We start from the raw sequence: 24,668 nt of genomic DNA on the forward strand, positions 1-24,668 counted from the left end.
GGATCTGGCACTCCTCCCATGGTCTGTGATCATGCCTTTGTGTCTGCTGCCCCCACACCCATGGCGAGTACTAATGCTAGTGGCACCCTTCTTGGCATTACTAGTCCAGACCCCTCTCAAACTGAAGACCTGAGTGTGCGTTTGCCCACACCACACCTCCACTTGGCGTCAGACAAGACTTCAGATTTGGTGTGTCCTTCCCCTTTCATCCCTGTGGAGCTCCGTCTGCTCTGCCTTGGCCTTCCCCATTTCTGCATATTCTCTGGTTGCTCAGTATACAGACCTTACCATCACTTTTACCCCATTCTTCTCCCCATCAGGAGGTTGTGCAGTCTGCTTTCCCGAAACTGACCCTCTGGGCACTGACCCTCTGGGCACTGACCCTCTCACACCACCCCAGGCTGCACAGACCTCACCGCATCCCTTCTTCTGCCTTTGTTCCCTGTACTGGCTGCTTGGTGGAGCAGCTGCGACGATCCTGTTACAAACCTGTCAGGTGTCCAGAGTCCTCAGGACCTTGCTGTGGCCCCCCGTCCCTTAGAGAAGTGCTCTGGATGCTGTTTGTTCTGTCCCTGTGCAGGGCCCCTCCTTACCTACTGTGGGTGGGCTGGGCGGGCATGGTGGCTTCCAGAATGACAGAAGGTGTAACCCATGCATGTAGCGCTCCAGGTTGCTGAATAATTACAACTTTTATGCTCCTGTGTTTCCTAGCAGTCCTGCGAAGCAGGGGCAGGCCAGTATTTAGGGGATTTGCCCAATATCACAGTGAGAGGCAAGATTCTAAGCAGAATTTTCTGCGTTCCTATTCATCACTCTTCTGCTAGGAATCATGTGAGTGGCAGTCTCAGCTTTGCTTGCAGACATGTTAGTGGTCCATCTGCCGACTCCAGAGACCTGGCACATCGCAGGAAAGCCCTTCCCCCTTCACAGCACTGCTGTGATGTTGCATATTTCCACGGCTCTCTGATTTCCTCATGACGATCCAAGCTGCATCTTCCCTGTAGACTGCTTTGCTGTCTGGCCTCCATGTGAGGTGGTGGAAATTGGGTGTACCCCTCCAGAGTGCCCTGGGCATGGAAGGGGATGGAGTAAAGAAAGGCCTTATAGAAGCCTGAGCAAGGCTGGGCAGGAGACCTGCTTGAGGTGGGGAAGCCTCTCCCTCCTTGGGAGCGGTATATGGCTCTCCCCAGAACATCAAAACCCAAGGAATAGACAAAATCCATCTTCAGGAAGGGTCGGTTTTACCCTAGAAACTGGGAGGAGAAATGCTTTCATATTAAAACCAGCTTGTATATAGTTTGGCATAGAACACAGAAATCCTGTGATTGTGCGAGAATTTCCAAGGATGAGGGGTTGCTTTGCCTCTGCTGCTGGAGATGTCAGGATCTAAGCTTATATACTGTGACTTCTGACAAAATTGTCATTTTCCTTAAAAACAAGGTATGGGCTGTGCGTCAGGAGGGAGCTGTCACTGATGGAGGGCCAAGTGCCCCGGGCTGGTTTTCCTGCATCATTCATATACACTCCCTCCACGCCAAGTGACTGCCTCTCAGATGAGTGGCCAGTAAGCTGCAGAGATGACCCCTGAACCCAGGCTTTAGGTACCAAAGGTCTATAGTAAAATCACTTAATCTGGGGGTTTCTTCATTTGGGTCCTTAAAATCTTTTAGGGCGTTTTTAATGGGTGGGAGCACAAGTAAAAAAGCCCTACAGAGAGGAAGGTTTCTTAAGGGTAATTTGGTTAACAGACTTTGAGACGTATTTACAGTGACAATGCCAGAAAGTAAAGGATACCTTAGCCCTGTTTGGCATTCAGCTGTTCCACCATGCTTGTCTACCTTGATTGGATTTCTATTACAAATTAAAGATGCAAGTTAATGTCTTTTTATAGTAGAAAATTATAAGCACAGATTTCAACATAATATTTTTTTTTTAATGTGAAAATACCCTTTTTTGGAAATATCAGTATAGCTAAACCTTGGTTCAAGTTTACATACTGGCTTTTGATATCCTAGTGTAGTTCTTGGTTTAGAATAGCTTTAGTCTATTCTAAAGAATTACTGCTATATTTATTCAGATCTGTTGCCTCAAATATAACTTCTTACCAGACTGTTTTGATAGCATGTAACTTCATTTTTTAAAAATCTAAAACAGTAAGCTCAACTCTTTTCATTTAATTTCAAAGCTTTAATGTAATAGTTTGTCATTGGCTCTCAGAGTCATTAAAATTGTAACGAGTTGAAATGCCCCTTTAAACTGAATGTAAGTAAACCATACAGTCCAGTGTACCATCTTGAGCTCCTGTTTGAAATAAATTAAAAGAGATTCTTCTTTCTGCCATGAATGCTTTTTGAGTAAAGCAGCATATCTTTGAAGAACAAAACAGCCTATGTTTGAAAATGAAAATACCTGAAACTAGTGGAAAGAAGCTTAGTGCTAAAAGCACTGTCACCTGCCTTACTTTGAAAGTAGTGGCAGCGGATTGAGCACAGGAGAGGCTCCTTGCTACCACCATCCATATTTGGAAGAATGAAGATTTTTTAAAAGAAAATGCCTGTTTACAGATCTGTGAGATAGTATAGCATCTGTACCTATAATTATGAGACTCACATTCTTCTGATAACCTAAAATTATACTTTTTTTTTTAAAGGAATAATTGCCTATTTCGGTGTATACTGTTTCCTTTGAATTTGTTTTTAATTAGGTCTCCAAAATAGAATGAAATTAGTTATGCTTTATTGAAAGGTAACAGGGAGCCTCTATTACATTAATGCAGTTTTACTTAATTCTGTGAATGACTTTGAATAGTACAAAGGAGAAATAGATATGCTTCCTGTTGTTTCCAAAAGCAGAACCTGAATGATGAAAGATACAAAACAAGCAGGTGATGAATTTTAGACCAACAGAAGAACTTTTGACCAGTAGTTAGCAGAGAGGAGAATATACTGTCTCAGGAGAGGCAGGGCTGTAGCCCCAGAGCCAGTGGACCAGCAGAACGGGGGCACCCTTGGCAGAGATGGAGCTGGAAAAAGAGAGAATAAGGGCCTTTCCAAACTGCAGGTTGATTCTGTGGCTCTGAGTTGGGGGGTGGGAATTTCAGCTGGGAAGGAATTTGAAGTCCAGGATGGGTCCAGAGGGAAACTGAGGCGAAGGGCCCAGGTGCTGGGAACTGCGTGCACGTGGTAGAGGCAGGTGACTGGAACTGGTGACCCCAACTGTGTGCCAGTAAAAAATCCTGCTTGTTTTGACATGTGGATGTGTGAGATGAATCCCTCCTCTGGCACCACTCATGAGTGTTTCTGAGCCGTGGGGGCCAAGTGTTCAGGTAACTAATTTGACGTTGTAGAGCCCTAAGATGGAAGTTTTGTCTTCCAGCAGTGGTTTTAAGCCGATGTTTTGTACTTGTGCGTGTGTGTCTCCTGTCTCAGTCTGTGCCTCTCCGGCTTGTGCTGGTGGAGCACGGTGAGCGGACACTCAAGTGTGCTTGTTCCCAGTTGCAGGACGAGGAACGGCGGCGTCAGCAGCTGGAGGAGATGCGGCGGCGGGAAGCGGAAGACCGGGCGCGGCAGGAGGCGGAGCGTGCGCGGCGGGAGGAGGAGCGCGCGCGGCGGGAGGCTGAAGACAAGGTCCTGGGCCTCTAGGGGGCTCGGGTGTGCCCGGTAGCCTGAAGGCGGGGGGTGGCGGGGCCCGGGGCGTTCAGGACGAGATCAGGGCTCGGATCCCCAGCTTTTGTCCTTGGACCAAGACCTAGCCTGGTCTGGCCCATCCGCCCCTCTTCTGAACTGTCTCCAGATGCCCCTGTCCTCTGCGTCTTGCCTCTCGAACTTCAGAGCTCTTAGGCCCATTTAGCCATGCGCCTTTGAGGATGGGCTCTGCCTGACGGGTCGAGGCCCGGCTGGCCCCCGTGCAGGCGGTGCACGCCCCCGGGCTCCGCGCCGAGCCTTCCAGGCTCTCGGCTTGACCTGCCCCTGGGCTCCCTGCTCAACGCCCTCTAATCGGTGGGCGGTAACGAGAGCCCGCCACGAGGGAAATGTGACCCAGTATATAATCTCGGTGTTGTGACTTACTGCTCTGTTTGCATATGTGGGTTTTTTTTAGTTGAACCTTAAAATAGCAAGTAACTTGCCCTGCTCTGAGGATCAGGAGCTCCGCGCCGCTGCCCCCAGACCCCTCCGGGCCGCGCGGCCGCCAAGCTCGGCGCTCGCTGGGTCTCTGGGGGTCGCGCCCGCCCCGGACGCCGCGTGGAAGAGGCCGTCTGCTCTCACTTCCCTTCTGTGAAGGCAGAAGTTTTGGGTGCGGGACTTCCAGTGGGGAAAGAGGTAGCTTTTACTAGATAACTGAGTCCAGTGAACTGCATTAGATAGAGCACCCTCCCTGCTCACCCCTTGAGGAAAAGAAATTTAGGAAGCCTTTCGTAGTGACCTGACCTGTAGAAAAGATCAGGTTAGAGTAAGATGGGCAGGAATGATGTGGCTCATTTAAAGGAGAGTGAAATACATGATGGAAGGACACATGCCTGGGTTAAATGAACGATTTCTGCGATTTATAGACTTTTGCTGTTTCTTAACGGCCAGCATCATGTTTTCTCCAAAAGCTGTGTCTGAGCCACTTGTGAGGTTCTCCCAGGGGCCGAGCTTCCAACATGAGGAGGCTCTTGAGTCTTTGGCTTAGATAATTCAGAGTCAAATTGATGATCTAAGGAAATCCACTCTCAGACATTTGAGCCACTGGATGTCTTAGTTTCTATGGTGTTTTTGGGCTGTTCGGAGGGACGCGATCTCCCAGCTCTGAGCCCCACTACCGGCCCCGGCTGTGCCCTGTGCAGACTCGTTGTCCACACGCACAGGTCAGGGGAAGTCCTGTGCCCCTGCGAGCCTCAGCCAGTGGTCTGGGCCATGCACATACGGAGAAGGGCTGGGACATGCTCTCTGCTGCGACTCTTGGGCTGATTCTTCCAGTATGTTCTCACAACTCACGACTCTGTCAGATGCCCTTGTGTTTTAGGAACTGCCTCTACAATTGAGTGGTCAATGTAAAAAGAAGCTGAATAACCTATTTTTTATACAGAATGTCCAAAATTGATGGTTTGTTTTGTTACGGAAAAATGTGCCATTTACTTGTTGGCTGGAATGTCTTCTCAGGTCATGTAATTGTGTCTCTCTTGGCATAACTGAGGGAGACTCTTTGGGGTGCCCCTGAAGTGTTACCAAGCAGCTCTTCCTCACACAATACTAAGACAGCTCCGCTTAAAGCCACTGAGGTCATCCTGGATTTGGTTCCATAACCTAAGAGACACATACTTCGTGTAGAAAATAAGATTAAAGTGTCTTTCCTTCAGGATGCCTCAACACCAAGTACGAAGATGAAGTGAGAAATCGGGTCCCGGCCGTGACTGGGGCTGATGTTAACTCTTAGGTTTTCTCCCTCAGAAGGGGAAGCAGTGGCCTGTGTGCTCACTGTGTGCGTGTGTGTGGCGCTGGTGGGAGGCGGGAGCGGACACAAGCACACAGACTGAGATGGGAACTAAAGACTGCACCCCAGCGCCTGCCAGGCCCCCAGAGTCGGCGCCTTTGGCTGAGTGGCACGGGGTTTCCTGCCTCCACTGTGTGGCGGTGAACGTGGTCAGGTACAGGCAGATGGTTCTGTTCCATCTTTTACCCTCTTCCTTGTTTACCTTTTTGTTGTGTTCTAGAACTTCTGTCAATCTTGAGCAAAACCATGTTTTTTCATGTTTAAGTTCTTTTCTGTGTCAACTGTAGTTTGTGCAGATGTATGTCAGAAAAAATGTACAGTGTGTGTCAAAATATATTTGAATATCTTGCTGCTGCTTTTAATGCCTGGCTCTCTCATTTTCTGTCTGTCAGGGAGTTAACTAAGGTTTGAAATACGAAATATAAGAACTGTGGAAAGCTATTTGTTAGACTCTTGCTTTGGGAAAGTGAGTCATGTTTTTCGCGCTTCACGGCTTCCTGTTAATTACCCTCTAAATGACCGGAAGTAAGCCCGGTGACCTAACCCCGTCCCCCTTACCGAGGGCCGCCCTTCCAAACCCTCCTGGACCCTGGGCTCGGTGAGCAGGCATCGAGTTTGCTCTTTGGAGAGTGCCAGCCAAAGAAAGCCAGTTAGAGCCTGTCTTTGGTTTGGTTTTGTCTTTAAACTCAGCAGTAACAGGTAAGTTAACATCCCCCCAAGAGCAGGAGACGGGGGAAGTGGAGGAGAGCCAGAGTGGTAAGGCGCCGGGGCGGTCTGCTGCCCCCGGGGTTCCCGGACCTGCCCGGGAGCCCGCTGCTGCCGTCCAGCAGTGTCCTGCCAGATAGACCGTAGTGTGGGCAGACCGGGGAGTCCAGCCCGCAGCGGCTGCCCGGGTCGCCCACTCTGAGCTACACGGTGGTGATTGAGTCTCTGGTCCCCATGGACGCACCATCCATGCTGGCCGGGGACCCAGGGTAACACCCCCTTACCCAGGCCCAGCGGGGCGCCCGGTCCCTGCTGGCCGCTGACTGTGCACTTCTGTCTCTTGGCCCACAGAGGCGACAGGAAGAAGGATACTACAGCCGCCTGGAGGCCGAGAGGCGCAGACAGCACGACGAGGCCGAGCGACGGCTGCTGGGGCCCGAGGAACCGGGGCTGTGCAGACCCCCACTCCCACGGGGCTACGAGCCCCCGCCCCCGGTGCCCGGGCCGCCCGCCCCACCCCAGCGCTCCGCCTCCCGCCTCCCGGCTCCAGCGCTGTCCCCAGACTCCCTGTACACCGCCCGGCTCGTGGCCTATGGCGACGACGACGAGGAGCAGCAGCCGGAGGAGCGCGGAGGCCCAGCAGGTCAGGAGACGCGCTCCGGCGCCGCGAGGCTTCCCCGGGACCTTCCCTCCGCCACCCTCCCACCGCGGCCTCAGCCGCGCCCGGCCTCTGAGGGTCCCTTCCTCTGCACCTCGCTGCGGCCTCCCCCTGCTGGCGCCGGCAGTGCTGCCCCCGGAGCGGGCCGGCCCCCGCCCCCTCCAAACAAACCGGGACTCCACCGCCCCGGCTCTGCCTCCGGGAGAGGTAAAATGGTCACCCACCAAACCCTGCCCCGGGCCTTCGCTGGGAATCGGGATCTCTGCGCTCTCCCCACTGCGGGGCCGCTCATCACCCCTAGAGGCCGGGACCCACGGGGCCTCCCCCTGGCTCACCGTAGCTGTGCTCACGTCTCGTTTGTTGGCAGTTAAGTCAGAGCTCTAGGAAGGTCAGACCGCTGTAGGCAGTCGGCCCCACCCCGCCTCCAGGCTGCCCTGAGAGTACCCTGGGGCTCAGCCCACCTTCTCTCCCTCTTCAGATAACACACTTAGTGGAGCCAAGTACCTTGTACACACATTTTGGGGTGTAAATATAAGAATAAGGTACCAACTGTGTCATTTTTACAGATTATGCTTCCATTGTTCAGTGTAAGTAGAACTGTCTGTCCTGGATTAAATGCCACGTGGTCGGTTTCATAATAGGGCTGCTACGGTCCACAGTGGTTTGGTCATAGAGTGGGACCACCCTGCCAAGCTGGGTTTGGAGCCCTGCTGGGTGCCAGCTCCCTTGGCCAGTGGGCAGAGAACCTAGTTATGTGGAACTGCCCTTTTCCCCTCTCACTGGTGTCGGTCCATCCCGTCCCCTCTGTCCTCAGCACATCACAGCACCTGCTGGCCCGGACTGAGGGCTGCCGCCGGCTGATACATAGGGGCTGGTGTTTGAGAGAACACTGAGAGTTACTCTACTATGTGAATGTAAATTACAGCGATTCTAAGTGCAGACTAATCCTACAACTTGAAGCAAAACAGGAATGCTAGCAGTAAACATTCTCAAACTTAATAGCATTACTTTTAAAAAGTGCAAGAGCCTTCTCAGTTCAGCATGAGTCAGTGCATGGAGCTCAGGTATTCTGAAAGAAGTTGAATAATCAAAAATGCCCATAACTGGTTATTTTGGAACAGATGAGTTTTGCCAGAGTCATTTATTAGCCCTGCTGCAGAGAAGGCTCAGTAGTAGTAGTGCAGGCTGAGTCACTCAGAAGCTAAAATCAAATCTTTCTGTACAATTCTTGTCATAAATATCTACAAAGTAAAACCTTTAAAGATTTTTATGGAATAATAGTAATTTTTGAAGGGATCAGGCTCCTTGTATCAAGTTACATACAGGCTGAACTGTAGAGGTTGGCGAATGGGGTGTCCCTTCCAGCTACTATGGCTCTCAGTCATCCCGCCAGCCCTTATCTTGTTTCACACCTGAAATGCCCCCAGGAGCAGGTTCCATCCTCATCTGATTGCTCCTGCTCCTTTGAAGGCTCCTTCCGTGAAGTCTGAGGCTGCCTGCTGTCAGTGTGGGCGCCCCTACCCCCTGTACCTGCGGGTTCAGCCATCTGTCCCAAGCACTCCAGGCACGCTTCTGCAGACTGCCCTTGGCTTCTTCCACTGGGCCCTGAGGGGCTAGAATGGACCATCTCGCATGGAGCTTAGCAACATAGGATGAAATATTCTTTACTAAATCTCTTTGAAAATTATTTAAAATGTGTGGTATTAATTCAGTACATTCAGCTGAAAGTATTTGATACTCTGATTGATATCTCAAATTTTGTAATTGATTTTTACCAGTGGAAGAAGCAAGTATCATCCTAAAAAACAAAGCTCAGGAGATGTAACCTGTAACCTCATTTTTTGAGACAAAATGAAAAAAATCTGAAGTGAACATTGAAAAAATTACACTATGCAAATAATTTACAAGCCTGCTGTGGATTTCCTAAGTCAGAGATGTGTTTCTGGTCAGTCTTCTGAGTCTTTGCTGAGGGTGATCTGCTGAGCAGTGATCACAGGACACCTGTGCTCCTTGACGAGTAGACACTGCGGCCCCCAGAGGGGCTGTTCAGAAAGTGACCGACCTCCGTCCAAATCATCAGATACAGCCAGTGCCGTAGGGCCAGGAGTTTTTTTCTTTTCTACAGAAAGGCCTCCCCTGTAGAAAAGACACATAAATTTGATTTTTGTTCAAACTGAATAAAAAGGATAATTATCATGTTTAAATACTGTAATGATTTTGTGGCCTGCTCAATCCAATATGCAGTATAGTCAGGGTTTGTTGAATATTTTGAGCTTCATCGCTCCAGCCTTTTTATTTCTTGCTGATATTACAATTAATAGAAATATATTAATACTGATGTAATGCATTATGATTTCAATAGTATGGCATTAGAGGCAATACCATCTTCTGTCTGAATGCGTTTTAACCTTTCCATCTGCATCAGCCTCTCTGCTCACCTCCTCCTGAAGGCACCTATCCATGGTGGAGTTGGGTTGGATTACTCAGGCCACAAACAAGCAAGTCTCACATCAAGGGTCTTTTCTCTAATTTGAAGAGTCTGTGCTTTCTTTTGTATTCAGTGATTGATGCTGTCTTATTCTTCCGTGGGCACTGCACCTTTGTTATGAGTAAAGTTTTGGAAATAATGCAAGTCCTTTAACTTTGACTCTCTCTCTTGTGGAAAAGGACCGAACTCTTATACAGGACCTATTGGAACAGCTGTCGGGGCCCATGATGTTCATCGAGACCCAAGAGACAGACTGCCGAGAAGGTATGTGCAGGTGGCTGGGTGAGGGGCCCTGGGCATGTTGTCTGCTGGCCAGAGGAGGGACTCTGGGTCAGGGGTCACCTTTTTCCTCCAGCGCCCGTCCCTTGCCATTTTTGAGGCTGGATTGAAACATTTGGAGACTCTGTTACTATCTCAGATGTATCTCACAGTACAAAGTTGAATGCACGTACAGGCTTCTTAAATCCATGCTGTTCATGGAGCTGTATTTCAGTGAACAGTGTCGTGCCAGCTCACTAGTCGGAACTTGAGAAGCAGTTGGACGTGCTGCCTTTGCCTCCATAGAAGAAGGCTGCAGGCCCGGGGCGGTGTCCCGCTGGGCCCCGCAGGGCCAGCCCTGATGGCACATGGAAAGCAAACAGACTTAGGACTCCACTGAGCGTTCTTGCCAAGGTTCTAGGTGAAAATGCTGTTACCCAAACAATTCTTATCGTTGAACTAACAAGAAGATCTTTAGTCTCTAACTTAACTTGTTAAGTTACAGATACTGATAGACTTCTCTCAGATATATTTAGGATTCATTAGAAGGCTGTATTTTAAAACTATACTCGTTAAACAACTACTTGGGATTTCCTGCTTGCTAAAATTGAAGCTACTAGCCTTTTGGGAGTTGGACATGACTGGAGAAAGTCAGTTAGTAGAACATTCTGCCTGGGTTTAAATACAGTCCCAATGATTCTAATTACAAGAAGCGTTATGGCAAAATTTAAGAGTGAGTCTCTCCCTTAACTGAAAGGCTACTTAGTTGTTCATTAAGTGAACCTACCCAATTGTTGACATATTATTTCTATTTTGACCAATAATCTTTTGCATTTTCCTCTAATGCAGCCAAGATGCAGATTTATCTGGAAGTCCTGGAGCCCCTGAAAACTTGACATTCAGAGAGCGCCAGCGTCTTTTTTCACAAGGTCAAGATGTGTCCAATAAAGTAAAAGCCTCTCGTAAATTAACAGAACTGGAAAATGAACTGAACACAAAATGAGAGAGGGCAGGGCACCCTGGCATCCCTGAGTCTCCCAGGTGGGTCTGTGGGCATGAGACAGGGAAGAAAGGGGTGGCTGTGTTTCTGAGTCGCTTGTAGTTTCGGTTTCTAAAATGGTCGAAATTTAGACATGTTCTAATTCCAGAAAGTTATATTTTATTTTACCAGGAGATTGTCATTTGTACAATGTGTAAACACTGTCAAGTTTCTTAATTATCTGACTCACAGGAAGGTAATGTTTTGGTGACCTGTTTTTGTAGTTTGAATGAAAGGGGACTGAGTGGAGGCAGAAGGTCATGAAGTCTTTCTTCTCCCTTTTCTTCCCCAAGGAGCACAAAGAGTCCTATTTCTGTTCTTTTTCAAATACTTTGTTTTAGCTGTCAAACAGAAAATAGCTTGAACTTCCCGGACTATTGTTTGCACTATTTAGGAGCAACCTCAGACTGTCCTACAAGAGAGCCAGGCTTCCTCCCCCAGGGGGCCTCGGGGCATGCTGCTTGCAGGTGTGGTCCCTGCTGGTGCCCACTGCCTCTGAGTCTGCCCTAAGGAGAAGTGGCCTGGACCCACGCTCCCCCGAGGGGAAGGTGCTGCGCATACAGTCCCATCTCCCAGGGGCAAGGCCTCCTGATCAATGCTCAATAGTTGATTTTAAAAGCCTCTCTGTGAAAAAAACATTTTGAGGGTTTAAGCTTAGGAAATTTTATTTTTATAAATACCAGATTATTGTCAGGCTAATAAATCATTGGTGATTTTGAAGGTGGCAGTTAAGTTAGAAAGTTAACTATTTCATATATTCAAGAGAATCTGTAAAAGAGGATCTCTCTAGCTGAGCAGTGCTGATGTGAATAGGAACAAAATACTTGAGATGGGAGATTGTTAAGTGACACTCGAGCACAGTTGTTGCTCAGAAATTTTAAATGTCAAAAAGAAATAGATTCATGTGGCCATGCTGTCAGGGAAAGGATGGTCCAGTTACGTGCGGCATTTGTGACGTAAATATTGTAAGAGTAAATTGTGTGGCAGTTCAGGCTGTTTTTTTACTCTCATAGAGTTATTTAATTTTCATTTGTTGTTAGGACCACTGTCAGTTTTTCAGCTGTGAACGTGTGGCTGATGTTGGGGAGACGAATCTTACTTTGTTTTAAATTGTGTGATGTTTAAAATGGTAAATTAAGTTGTGATTACGAGCAAATTTTATATTTGACAAAGCCCTGATACGGGGCCTAGATGAATTTTCTGTACCATATTGTTCTCTTAAAAATATGTATGTCAGGAAAATGTGCACACTTTCAAATAGAAGAGGGCAGGGCTTTCCAGCCTTACAAACCACTGTAGTAAGAGTTGTATGATAAATCATCACAATAGCAGTGTAAATATTTTTTATGTCTATCAGGGTTCTTATTTGGAAGTGTGCTTTTACCATATCCCTTGTTTAAGTAAGAGAGTAAAATGGTTCTAAGTGTTTATGAAGGATCTGTGTGCTCGTTCCAGAAGTTCTGGGAAAAGCAGGCTCCTCCCAAATATCTTGAGAACACTGGCAGCCTTACAGGGACTAAATCCACACTTTCTTTAAAGAAAAAGATGCAGATAAACTATTCTGCATCTGTTATTCTGTTATTATATAGAAAACAAATACACATACATACATGCAAATATATGTAAATACCATGCAGGATATTTGTTATGTGTGGATGTAAAATGAACAAGTGGATTTGGCCATCCTCAGACACCTAGGTCGAGTGTGAATATGTGTGAAAATGCTTTTCATAACTGTGCATTACTGTGGGCAAAAACATTAAACTGCTGTAGTTTTCCATTTCTACTGTATTTTGTTCACAACCTATTTTTAATAAACTTTATATGTATTTAAGTATATTTGCTCTTATTTCAACAGTGCTGACAGAGGTTTTGTTTGTCAGCCTTCCCTCCCTGTCCCTTTCCACCTACCTGCTCAGTCATTAAACATTTACCGAGATATTCCCATGTTAGGGAGTTCATGGCTTGTGGGGAATGTCCCTTGTCCCACACCCAGGCTGCTTTTACAGAAGATGGGGGTCACTGGCAAGACCTGCCTCAGCCTCAGGAACACCCAGCAGTCAGTGAACTGAACAGGATGTGCTGGTGAGACCTGTCGGAGAGCACGGGCCCTGCGGCAGCTCAGGGAGGGGCGTGTTGGTTACAGCAGCGCAGGGGCCCAGGGTGCGGAAGTCCTGGCCCAGAAGCCACCATGAAGCCTGTGCCCAGGAGGGCTGGGCAGCTGCACAAGGACTTCACCAGGGAGGGGGTGTTAGAGCTACAGATCTTTATGGTGGTGCTACAGGAAACCAGAAAACCTGGGCTGGATGGCTGACGGGAGAACCAAGCAACATTCAGAGGTCTTGGAGGGTGGTGGTTTATTTTACACTGCAGGCTCAGAGAAGAGTGATCTCCAAAGATCGGAGCCCCGAGTACAGCAGAGCCACACCTTCTTATACACTGATTACAAAGCTAAGAGGGGGTCAGCCCCATCCAGCCCCACCCCACCTCACACTCCACATGCTGTGTTGCTGGGCGGCCCAAAGCAAGCCCCACCCATGCCCAGCGCTCATGTCATGCCCCACCCCATGCCTGCGTAGTTGTGAGTGCCAGCCGGTAGGCTGCAGAGCAATGCAGCTCAGCAGGCATTGGCAGGACTTGTGGGAGCTGGGTGGTTGTGTCTTCAGTTGAAGGTGTAAGACCCGGGACAGGCGGCAGACAAGCTGGGGTCGGGTCTACAGGGCATGGCCACATGTCTGCCCCACTCTCGTGGAGTGCATGACCTGTTCTGTAGAGCAGGCCCAGCCTGGCCTCACCCCAGGCCCACCTGGGACTGTCCCACCATGTAGTGATTGCCTGCTCCTCGCTGAGCTAAAGGTTGGATTAGGCACAGAACTGTCCTGCCACCCCTCTTGGGGGCCGGGCCCTGCAGTTGGGGGACAGGAGCAGTCACAGAATGAACCAGTTATCCCCTATGGGAGAGGCTGTGGCGATGATGCCCTGGAGCCGGACCAGCTGCAGGAGGCAACAGCGAGGGAAGCCAAGGGGCCAAGTCAGCCCACCAGGGACAGGCAGGTGGTCAGGACATTTTTTATCTTGAGGGCAAGGTGGGCACTATTGAGATTTTTTAAGAAGAGAGGGAAGATATGAATAGATCCATATTTTGAAATTTATAGTAAGTAGGGGTACAGGGTGGGCCTGAACTGCAGGGCCGAATTAGGAGCCTGTAGCAGGTCAGGACTTAGGACCTTGGTGGACCTGCTCCCATGCAAAACAGGAAGATCTGGTGGAAATGATGGAAAAAACAAGGCCTCTGGAAATTGTCCTAAGGGCATGCATACATCAAATGAAGAAATAATCTGAGAAATCCACTCAACCTTACCTCTGAGAGCAGAGCCCACAGGAGGTCTGCCCTGGCAGGTGTGACTAAAAGGGTGGGGCTTCCTGTCATCTCAGCTCCTTACTGAGGGTCACCGTGTCTCAGCAGGAGGGACCGAACACCAGCACAAGGCTAGAGACTGGATTCGCGATGAGTGGTTTCCCTGCCTCGCACAGCCTTCACACATAGGCTGGAAGTTGCACCCCAAGACAGGTGAGAATACTGGGGTTCCAGCTGGTCTTATCCAGCTCATCAGCACAGAGGTTCCATAGTGAGAGCAGGTCAGAAGACCAGGGCATGGATTGTTCTGGAGATTCAGCCCAGGGGCAGAGGCAGCCCACGAGAAGAGAGCTTGGATGCTTCCCACAGAGGAACTGACTTAATTTGAAATAAAGAAACAGTAGCTCTTGTTAAGCAGTGTTAGTCTGCTCAAGGGCCAGAAAAAAGTACCACAGACCAGGTGTATGAACCGCAGAACTTCTCTGTGTGGTCTGGAGGCTGGAGGTCCGAGGCCAGAAGGTCAGCATTGCATGCTTCTGTGGCCTCTGCCAGACTCGCACAAAGCTCCTGTGCTCACCGGGTCTGTCCCGTGTGTGTCCATCCCTAGTGTCTCTCAGTGTCGTGACCTCTGAGAAGGACCCGGTCAGACTGGACCGGGGCCCACCCTAATGGCCTCATTTTACCTTAACCATCTCTTTGAAAGCCCCATCTCCAAATACAGTCACATGATGAGGTACAGGGGTTAGGGCTTAACTTGTGAATTAGTGGGGGACACGGCCCATTATGAGGAGCAAGCTGAACCACAGGCCCCCGAGTTCACCTGGGGGAACCTGGGAGGCAGCTAAGAGCCTCCCTGGGGTCAGAGCAGATCTCAGAGACTGGCCTCCGGGAGTACCCCTGCCATGGTTTAATTGGACCAGACATTGGGGAAATTAATGCCGCTGGCACTGTGGTAACAGCAGAGCCCGCAGCCAGCACTGAGTGGGGCTTTGCAGGTGGCTGTGGCCCCAGAGGAGACAGACAGCCTAAGGGAGGGTCGGGGAGGGCTGTGCAAACCGCCTTCCGTGGGCCTGTGTCCCTACGCACCAAGGCCACGTCCTAGGGGCTGCAACAAAGGCTGCATGTGGCTGGGGTGGGCAACAACCTCCCCTGCAAGAGCCTATCAAGGCCACCAGCAGAGCAGGCAAACAGCAAAAAAAAAAAAAACACTGCAGAGGGGGAAGGGGAGTCAGTATCCAAAATTTCTAGGTATGTCACCTGAAATGGCTAGTTGAAAGGAAAGGAGCGACACATAGCAGCAATTCACCGGAGAGTTCCGCTTTATTAGGGAAAGGTGTTGGGTTATATAGGAAGGGGCATGAATTGATTGAGGTGTCACTTCGACGGGGCTGTTGGCTGTTGGCTAGGTGCTGGGATTGGGAGGGGGGCGAGAGGTGATTGGGCTTCAGGTGGCGCCGGCAGGAACTGAGGACCCCGAAGAGAAGCCGGAAGTTTGCCATCTTACTGGTGGGGACCCTTCACTAGTTCTCAAAAAAAAAATTATAAGACCTGGAAGAAACAGGAAAATGAGATTTCCACAGGGGAACATAGAACAGAAACTGCCCACAACGGGGCCCAGACGCTGGATTTAACATGCAGATACATAAAAGCAGCCATTATAATAAACATGTTCCAAGAGCTAAAGGAAACTGCACTTTTGAAGTGAAGGAAAAGGTGACATCATCTCTCATCTATCAGAAAATAATCTGTGAACAAATAGAAATTATTTTTAATAAATGATAGTCTTGGAGTTTGAAATAACTGAAAATATTCCCCAGAGGAGCTCAAGAGTTGACTTGAATGGACAAAAAAAGAATCAGCAAGCTTTTAGAATGGTAGAAATTATGCAGTCCTAAGAACAGAGAAAAATAGAAGAAAAATAAACGGAACCTCAGAAAAAGGTGTGAAACCTTGCTGTGCACCAATATATGCATAATGGGAGAACCAGAGGGAGAGGTGGGAGAAAGCAGAGAATACATTCAAAGAAGTAGTGCTCAAACTCTCCAAATATTTACACAGAAAGGCAGCCTCGTGAATTCCAAGTTGGATAAATACTGAGGTCCATGGCACACACATCATAAGAACAATACTGCAGGTGGAAGCAGGAATAGGAAAATGACTGGCCCCGCCCCACCCAGACGACTGTCAGCTGACTTAGCGGCAGTGGAGGTGGGGCAATGCAGTGACATATTCCAGGTGCCGAGAGGAAATACCTACTAGCCAAGAATCTTAAATCCAGCAGAACTTTCAAAAGTGAAGACAAAGTAAAAGCATCCCCAGATAAACAAAATCTGAGAAACTGTAGTGCTAACAGGCCTAAACCTTACATAAACACAAAAGAAGTTCCTCAGGCTGAAAGCAAGTGACCCCACCTGGAAATGCACGTTCTCAAAGAACGCCAGTAGAGACAGTCATGTAGTAATAGAAGACTGTACCTGTAGATTTTTCTCCTTAACTGGTTTAAAAAGCAATTGTATAGCTGGTATGGGTATAATTGTATTGTTGGAACTCTTAACATACAGGAATGTAATTATTATTTGAATGAAAATGGCACCAAGCAAGTGGATGGAAGCAAAGTTCTATCAGAATAGAGAAATGACACCACACAGTGGCCTGAATCCACAGAAGCGAAGGAAGAGAGGCAGAGATGGTGGATAAGAAGGTGAAAGGGGCAAACCCTATAAATGCACACCTGCCGGCCTTGCTTCTCTTTCTTCAACGAACGTGGCATCATGTAGAGTGATAATCAGTGAAGTGCATTGTTTCATTTGTAACATGCACAACAGTAAAACACAAGGCGAAAGAAGAATATAGGTAAATAGGGATAATATTTCTGTGCTTCATGGGAATTGTTACCAGAAACGGGAAGTAGATTTGTCCATGTTCAGATGGAGAGGGTACGCCCTAGACAACCACTGAGGAAATAATAAAAAATAATGAGAAAGATCATCAAAGGGATTAAAATATTACACTAGAAAATATCCACTTAATGCAAAGGAAACAGAGGAACAAAAGACGGAACACCTGGGAAACCAAAGCGTCAGGTGCGATTCCATGTCAGTAATGGTGAACGCAGTGATGCGGGCAAAGGAAAGGTATAAAGGTATTGTCAGACTGGTTAGAAACCAAGACCCAGCTGTGTGCTGTCCACAGGAGACATGTTTTAGATTCAAAGATACAAACAGGTTAAAGAAAAAGAATGGGAAAGTTGTATCATGCCACCATCAAGAGGGGTGGGCGCTTGAAGACGGGGGCGGGGAGATAGTGGGAGGTGCTGACCCTCAGGGCTGGGGTGTCATGGCCGCAGCCGAGGATGTCAGGATGGCAGGCGCTGGGGACGAAGCTCTCAAGATCTAGAGGATCACATCCAAGAAGACACGTGGTGGGTTCTGAGTTCTCGGTCTTAATGGCGTCTCCTGTTCTGTAGTTTAATAGAAGAAGGAGAATGAATGATGTTGCAAGTTAAGAAAAATCTTACCCCTCATTAAATATTTTGACAGAGTTCATTTCTTTAATTATCATGTTGCTTTCCAGCTTTTAAGATACTGAGTAGAATTAAATCCCGTGTTTCCTGATGCACCACAGCCATGAGCCCAAGTAAATGGAATGGTTACCAGGCCAGCTTCCTTGCTGTCCCCAGAGGAGAAAGTCATGCCTGCATCTCACAGAGCACCAGCCCCGCCTGAGGCGAGCGGAGTGCCCGCCAGGCATGGAGGGCCCTGCCCTCCGTCCAACCCACTGAAAGCTGTCTGTTTTGGGATGAATAATTAGCAAAGAAGATTCAAGTGCCAAGAATATTGTGTTCAGAAACAGAGAAAGATCTTAAAAGTTTAAGCAAAGAAAGGTGTCAGATTAATTACCCAAGAAGGCCAAGCTGAAGTTTCTGTCCATTGGGTGTTTCAGTCGGGTTGGATTCTGCCCGATATAGTAGAACAGCTAGGGGGCAGGCGGACTCATCTCGTGCAGCAGGACACCTGTCAGGGGGCTGCCCAGGGCTGCGCGTGGGGGGGGGGGCATCACATGGCCTGGCCTCCCCTCTCCTTCCTGATAAGCCCTGAGGGACCCTGCGCCTGGAGCGGGCCTGGAGCTGTCCCTCCCTGCCTGGCAGGTCCCAGCCCCCAGGCTGCAGGATGCTCACTGCTGCCTCTTTCCTATTCTTCGTTTCATCAGCATCTTTGGTCTTTGGCTCACTCTGCTCTCCCCCGCACAGCCTCTGATGCCTTCTTGTCACTCGCCCCCAGGCGCAGGTTTCCTGTTCTGTGATTTGCATCCCGCCGCATGGGCCCCCAGAACCCCTCCACCTGCCTGTGGCCTCTCCCGGCCACCCCCATGCTGTTGGCCTGCCCCAGACCTGCTGGAAAATGCCACATGATGGAGAATACCACGCACACGCCGACCTGCATCCCCACGGGCAGATGGGGTGCCGTGCCATCTGCGGAGACACCCTAGGTCCCCCCCACACCTCTGAGTCTCAGCTCTCCCAGCCCTGCCCAGTGTCCTCTCAGACCTTGGCAAGCTGCCTCCCTGTGCTACCACCTGGGACTTCTGTCCCCTCCCAGGGCAGGGGCATGGCTGTGCCACCCCAACCCCACCCATCACCAGCAGAGTGTGTCTCGGGGATCTGGACTCCCAGCCACCCTGCCTTGGGAGCCTGGACTGTTTCCAGCTGCAGGCCTGGGTCAGTGAACGGCATGTCCGGCTGACCTAACACCCACTGGGTGCTGCCTCCAGGCCTGTCCCTCCGGCCCCGCCCTTTCCCGGGCTGAGGGCCAGCACACGTCCCCTCTCCTGCACGTGCCTCCCGTGTCAGAATGCGTGCGGCGGATCATGATGCCTGTGGTGAGACGCTGATGTGCTGGCCCCACCTCCGCTGTCCGGGGATGCACGGTGAGGCTCTGAGGGCAAGCGGCCAGCATTGGCCGCTTATAGGAGGGCAGCATGGGGCACCAGCTCCTGAAGAAGCACCATCCTGCTTTGGAAGCAAAGCAGAAATCCTGAGTTCCTGGCAGCCCCACTGCCTGCTCTGGCTGGAAGCCCGGAAATTCTGCCGGCTCCGTCTGCTGGCCTGCTGGGTGTCTGCTCAGTATCTGGACTCGCCTACTCTGTACCCCCTGTGACAGTCTCAGTCCAGACCAGCATGGACTTGCTGGCCGGTTTGCACCCTGCACCCCGTCTTTCTCCACAGAGCACCCGGGGTGACCTTTGTAAGCCTGCATCTGTTCTAACTTCCTGCTCTGGAAGGGCTCCTCCAGCTCAGCATTGTCCTGGAGAAAACACTTGGCTTGGGGCCCTTGACAAGTCTGCCCTTGACAATGTCCCTGGCCCCTTGCACGTGCCCCTCACTGCTCTCTGCCCTGACCCCCTGGGCCCTACAAACCTGCTCCCTCCCATGCAGCCCCCTACCCTCCCCACTCTGGCACCTGCTGCAGCCAGTCAGCACCCACATCCTCGGGGCTCTGCTGTGTGAGTAGCCCACATTGGGCCACGTCCTCTCCACAATCAGGCCCAGACCACAGTGAGCGGCCCTCAGGAAATGCATCTGCTGCATTTCAGACTCTAGATCATTCCTGTTATTTTCTGTACAATACCGAGGAGTGGCTGGAAATGGCGGCAGTGGGGCTGCAGAGCCCTGCACCCTGGGCAGCGAGCATGTGCCCCTTGGTCCAGCTCCGCCGCAGTCCTCAGTGCACAGTGTCGCCTCGAGGCAGTTATTTATTTCCACAGTGAATGTTAACGTCAATAAGTCGTAGTGTTTATTTTCTGGTGCAATTGTATTAGTCCAAATAGATCTTAGGCTTTTGTGGAATTAAAACCCTCGAATTAAGGAGGCGTAGCTCCTTGCTGCACCAGAGGAGGTTCCCCTACAACACCCACTTGCTCTCATCCCTTAGACCTTAAAACCATCACTATTTTCATAATCACATGCAGGTGGCATTCACTGTGGGGGTTCTGCTTTCTATACTAAGTAGAACTAAACCTCAAAAAAGCACCTGATTGGGATTCTGAGCAACAGTAGGAAGAAACACACATTTTAGCCATGAGATGTGCAGTTTCAAATAGCCATGGTAGTGCTCTTTTTTACCTAGTAGTCTTAAGTTTATAAATCCAAGCTGTCATTTTTATTTTAATGTCAAATGGTAGAAAAGTCTTTTACACATGTCTGGTTAAGTAGAGCTAATACAGCCTGTCATCTAAACAGCTCTTAAGTGCTTTCAGTTCTAGAAGGAAAGTCAGAGATGTTATTCTGTGTGGTCCCTTTGGCAGTTCTCCAAGATGAAGATGGAATGGTGTATTTTTATACCTTTGATTAAGAGCATTGTTCACCTTTTGTTATAAACAATGTGACCAGGGTAAAAATTAGAAGGGAAAAAAGGTTATTACCACACAATAAAACACCATCTGTAAACAGGATTAGTCTGTCCTTAGAGGCAGGTGTTTTTCCCATGAACTGCTTTTAGTATATTTAAAATGGATTTATATAGAATTAATTCTTTGTCCTTTTTCAACTGAGCAAAATTGATCTTTCAATAAAGTATATAACTTTATCTGCATTCTGTATAATAAAGATATTGTCATTCAATTTGGTTTTGATATTTTATCAAAAAGTTTCCCAAACATATGGCAGTAATCTTCATGTCATAAAAACAAAAGGCATCTATTAAACCAGCTATGATGTCACAATCTAGGTATTTGGTATTAAACAGCAAACAGGGCAACCAGTTCTCTCACTCTGGACCCATCACACGCCTTCATCCAAAAAGCCTTCAAACGATTTCAGAAGGAAGAGTCTAATACGTATAGGATGCTGTTTATCAGCTGCATTGTTCCCAGAGTTCTCTAAAAATTTGAGTATGTGTTGTTGACTGTGATTCTGCATTTACGTGGTCAGTAGATTTCCCCGGGCAGCACTGTCTGCACCACGTGTTCATGGTAATGAGGCTTCCAGAAGGTGGGTCTGCAGATCAGAGCTCTGTTCCCACATACCGAGTGTACCATGGAGACCCTGCCAGTGCCACAGGGAGTAAGCAGCATAAGGCAGGTGTCCCACGTCGGACTTCTCTGCACCGTGCAGTGAGTTGCACTTGTGGAGGTAGGTGACATACCTGACTTTCATGGCTGCTTCAAGCATAAAAACACACCCAGGCCCATATGCTCCTTGGTGGTCACAGTGCTAAGCCCAAACCTAGGGGGCTGGGATGTCTGGAGAGCCCGGCTGTGGCTCCGTTAGCCTTCTGCAGGCAGTGAGCACGCATCTTGATCAAGAACGTGGCTTAGAATCGATGTAACTAATCACCCTGTAATTATGCTGTGTGGCTAACCGTCAGTGTGTGAGCTGTGTGCCTCTGTTCCCAAAACTGACACAAGACGAGCCAGGGCTGAGCGCTCCTCCCGGGAACCTCCCCGAAGCCACCAGGACCAGCATCAGGACTGTGTCTGCGCCCTGGCACTGCGGCTGGGAAAGCGTGGCTGCCCCCCGCGGCTCTGCTCTGTAAGACCAGGGACCCCCGGGGCCCTGTGCCTGCATGCCCCATCCTGGTGCTCCTGCATGAATGTGGCAGTGGGATGTCATGTCCTCACTTGGCAGCAAGTGGTGTGGTGGCCCACGGTGGCCCTAAGACTTGGTAGACCCAGAAGTGAAACCCAGGGGTCTCCCTGCAAGCCCCAGGCCCCTCTCACACCACGGTCTCCTGCAGAACCTCCGGTACTCAGGTACCAGGCCTGGCTGCCGTGTGAATGACTTGACAGTGTCCACGGGGCTGCAGTCAGTCATGGCCCCAGGACTACTGAATGACCTCTGAGTGACTAGCTGGTGGGTGGGCCGGCGGCACACCACGGCCTCACGGCAAGCCCGGCCAGCCTCCCTGCTTGAAGCCCTGGGCTTAGAGGAGCTCATCGGGGCCATGCGGTGCAGTCCTCCTGCGCAGCCCCGTCTCACGGGACAACCCGTTCTTTCAGCGTGGCAGTCAAAGGCAGGTGGCCTCAAGCAGTGCCTATGGGAGCTGAGTGAGTGGCACCAGCCAGAGAGGCAGATGAGAGGGTGGCTTCACCTTGGTCTGGTGGGAGGTGGCTGCTGTCTGGAGTCTGAGGTGGCCAGGTGAGCCTTCCTGGGAGGGAACCAGGTCTGGTGTGGAACCGTGGACAGTGTTACATGAAGGTTGGGCTCCCGGAAACACGCCGATGGGACAGCTGATCTCCGTCTACTTGGGATCCCAGCCCAAAGGAGCCATGAGCGCCTGAGATGCATCAGCATCACTCATCTACCCCGTGTCAGAAAGCAGGAGCTGGATCTCACAGCCACTTGCATGAACTTGCTGCAAATTGAGGACAGTGTTTAGAATGATCACTTAACACTGTTTCTGAACACTGGGAGGAGTTGCCGCTTGCCCGGTGGAGCCCGCGGTTTACAGAGTAAAGATACTCCCATGTCCTCTCCAGGTACTGAGTCTGATGGACATCGAGTCTCTGGTCATGATACAGGCATTTGACAAAAACACTACATGAAGTATTTCCAGACAGTGTGTCAGTGAGAAGCCGGACACCAGCTTCCTAGGCCAAGTGCCGCTCGTTCGGCGCACCCATGGGGAGGCAGGTGCAGAGGCAGGGAGCCTCCCTCTCCTGGGGCAGTGATCCCAGCAGGAGGAAACCCCGAGGAGGTCTCTAGGGGCACCTGGGTTCCACCCCAACGCCTCAGATCCAAGGCTCCTGAGCACCTGACGGAGACAAGGAAACAGGGTCACTGTATCTGATACCCATTGGAAAGGGGTGGATACCAACTATATTGCATGGCAAAGAGTCCCCCACAATAGTTCAGCAGGCTAGAGCGATAGGCCCAACCTGACCTGGATACAAACGCCAGGCTCACAGGGACAGGGTGAGGGAGTTCGACTTGCCAGCCGGTCCTTGGGGAGGGCTGCAGGGCTCAGGGCCACCGGCAGCAGTGTGGTGCTCAGGAGCCGAAGAGCTGAGGTCAGTCTTCGGGTAGAAGCAGCATGTTGGAATTAGCACCATCCTCAGCAGTGCCGTTGGCTAATGACTAGGGGCCTCCGGCCAACGTGCTGCAGAAGCTGGGACTGCTGGCCCAGGCCCCTGCCCCAGGCCTCTGACAGTGTCTGGCTCTGCCTGCCTCCCTCGCTGTGCCGCTGCCCAGGAGCAAACCGAGTGCAGGTGGCCAAGCCCTTCTGCGGGGATGCCTCTTCACAGGCAGAGCTCGCAGGCCACCTGGCATCACTCTTCCCGCTGCTTCCTCCCCTTGCCCCTGCCTGGCGCCACCCTCTCCCGATCATGAATCTCAAGATTCAGTGAGGCCTTCCCTTCTTCAGCCAAGTCTTCTCCCACGAAACTCTGCATTCTGCTGGGAGGGTGGTGAAGGCCTCTGGAAATTTGCATCCATGCTAATGTTTCTCAGCTTTTCCAAGGATGTTTCCATAGACTGAAGGGCTGGGGCAGCAGACAGCTCCTTAGGGCAGATCCAGAAATCTCCGGGCACCAGTGAGGAGGGTGGGGTCTGGCTTGTAATCGCAAGCACGGTGCAGGTCGCTGGCATCCGCGGCTGTGACGTGCACATGTGGTTGGTTGACCCGGCTGCCGTGGCGGGAGAGTATCAGCACAGCAGGGAGGTGGGGGGCCTCACCCTGCCCTGTGCTGTTACCCACACCCAGAGATGTCCTCCGCATCTGACTCAACATGTCAGGGAGATAAACAGACGAGGTCGGTTCCGGCTATTTCAGAGCCGCGGTGCACACAGCCCTGAGCAGTGAGGGCTGGGGGCCAGGAGGGTTTCTGGAGGATGCGCTGGAGGGTCAAGCTGCTGTCCTGGGGAAGAGGAACTGAGCCCCAGAGCCATCCGAGGACCAGTGGGTTAGACGTCAGCACAGTCCCAGAACCACGTAGTGCGGAGTCCCAGTTCGCCGTTGCCGCCAGAGGCGTCCGAGCGCAGCCTGGCCAAGCCTGACCTGCCAGCCCTGACGTGTGGCGTGACGCCGCATACATCCCGGCCTGTCCGTCCCCCTGTGTGGGAAGCTGTGTGTCTGTCGTCCCATGTGCAGCTCAGCTGGTTCTTACTGTCTGCCTTCATCTCCACAGGATCACGGGAGGCCACTGTTTAGGAAGGTACCAAATTTCAAACACTTCTTCTCAAATGCCTAAAAGAGCCCGGGTTGCCATTAAAATGTGTTTTCTTGACACTTATTAGCAAATTATAATCATTTGCCTGTTGCAGGAACCGTGGGAACCACAAACAAGGAGTCGGGACATGGAGATGTTTGGCGAGAGGTAGCATTTATTAGCGCTGGCTCCAGCCCAGTGGATTCCTACCCACAGGCTGAGCCCCAAGTGCAGCAGGGCCATGCCCTTTATACACTCACTACAAGGTTAGGGGGGTCAGCACCCAGGAACCGTCGCAGGGGGCACTATTAGGTCACATAGGTGTATTCAGGATGCTAGTTACATTTTAATCTACCGGAGACCCTATTATAAACTAAAGGGCCTCCATGACTATGATCAACCAGCTGTCCCACACCACAGAGTCCCGTGGGGGGGAAGACACTGTTACATTGTTTCAATCCCAAGCACCCAGGCACCTTGTGATTCCTCTGCATTCCTGAAGCCTTAACAGAAACTTTGTCTCCTTGGCTTCCTACCACATGCCAAG

At 50.4% G+C, this 24,668-nt stretch overlaps 1 protein-coding gene across 18 annotated transcripts in view; it reads left to right on the forward strand.

Moving 5' to 3' along the window:
* Window positions 1-12,454, forward strand: part of AFDN (afadin, adherens junction formation factor) — a 126,308-nt gene extending 113,854 nt beyond the window's left edge. For 15 of the 18 annotated variants that reach the window (XM_037020919.2, XM_037020925.2, XM_037020924.2 and 12 more), the window contains 4 exons: window positions 3,495-3,626; window positions 6,529-6,820; window positions 9,503-9,587; window positions 10,431-12,454. In XM_037020919.2, coding sequence (XP_036876814.1) covers window positions 3,495-3,626; window positions 6,529-6,820; window positions 9,503-9,587; window positions 10,431-10,584 — 663 coding nt within the window. In that variant the 3' untranslated portion in view covers window positions 10,585-12,454. The remainder of the gene's footprint in view (window positions 1-3,494; window positions 3,627-6,528; window positions 6,821-9,502; window positions 9,588-10,430) is intronic. The other 3 variants (XM_037020927.2, XM_037020930.2, XM_037020937.2) reach the window with 1 other exon arrangement.
* The last annotated feature ends 12,214 nt before the right edge of the window (window positions 12,455-24,668 follow it).

Source organism: Manis javanica, chromosome 13 (assembly GCF_040802235.1).
Source record: "Manis javanica isolate MJ-LG chromosome 13, MJ_LKY, whole genome shotgun sequence".
NCBI lineage: Eukaryota > Metazoa > Chordata > Mammalia > Pholidota > Manidae > Manis > Manis javanica.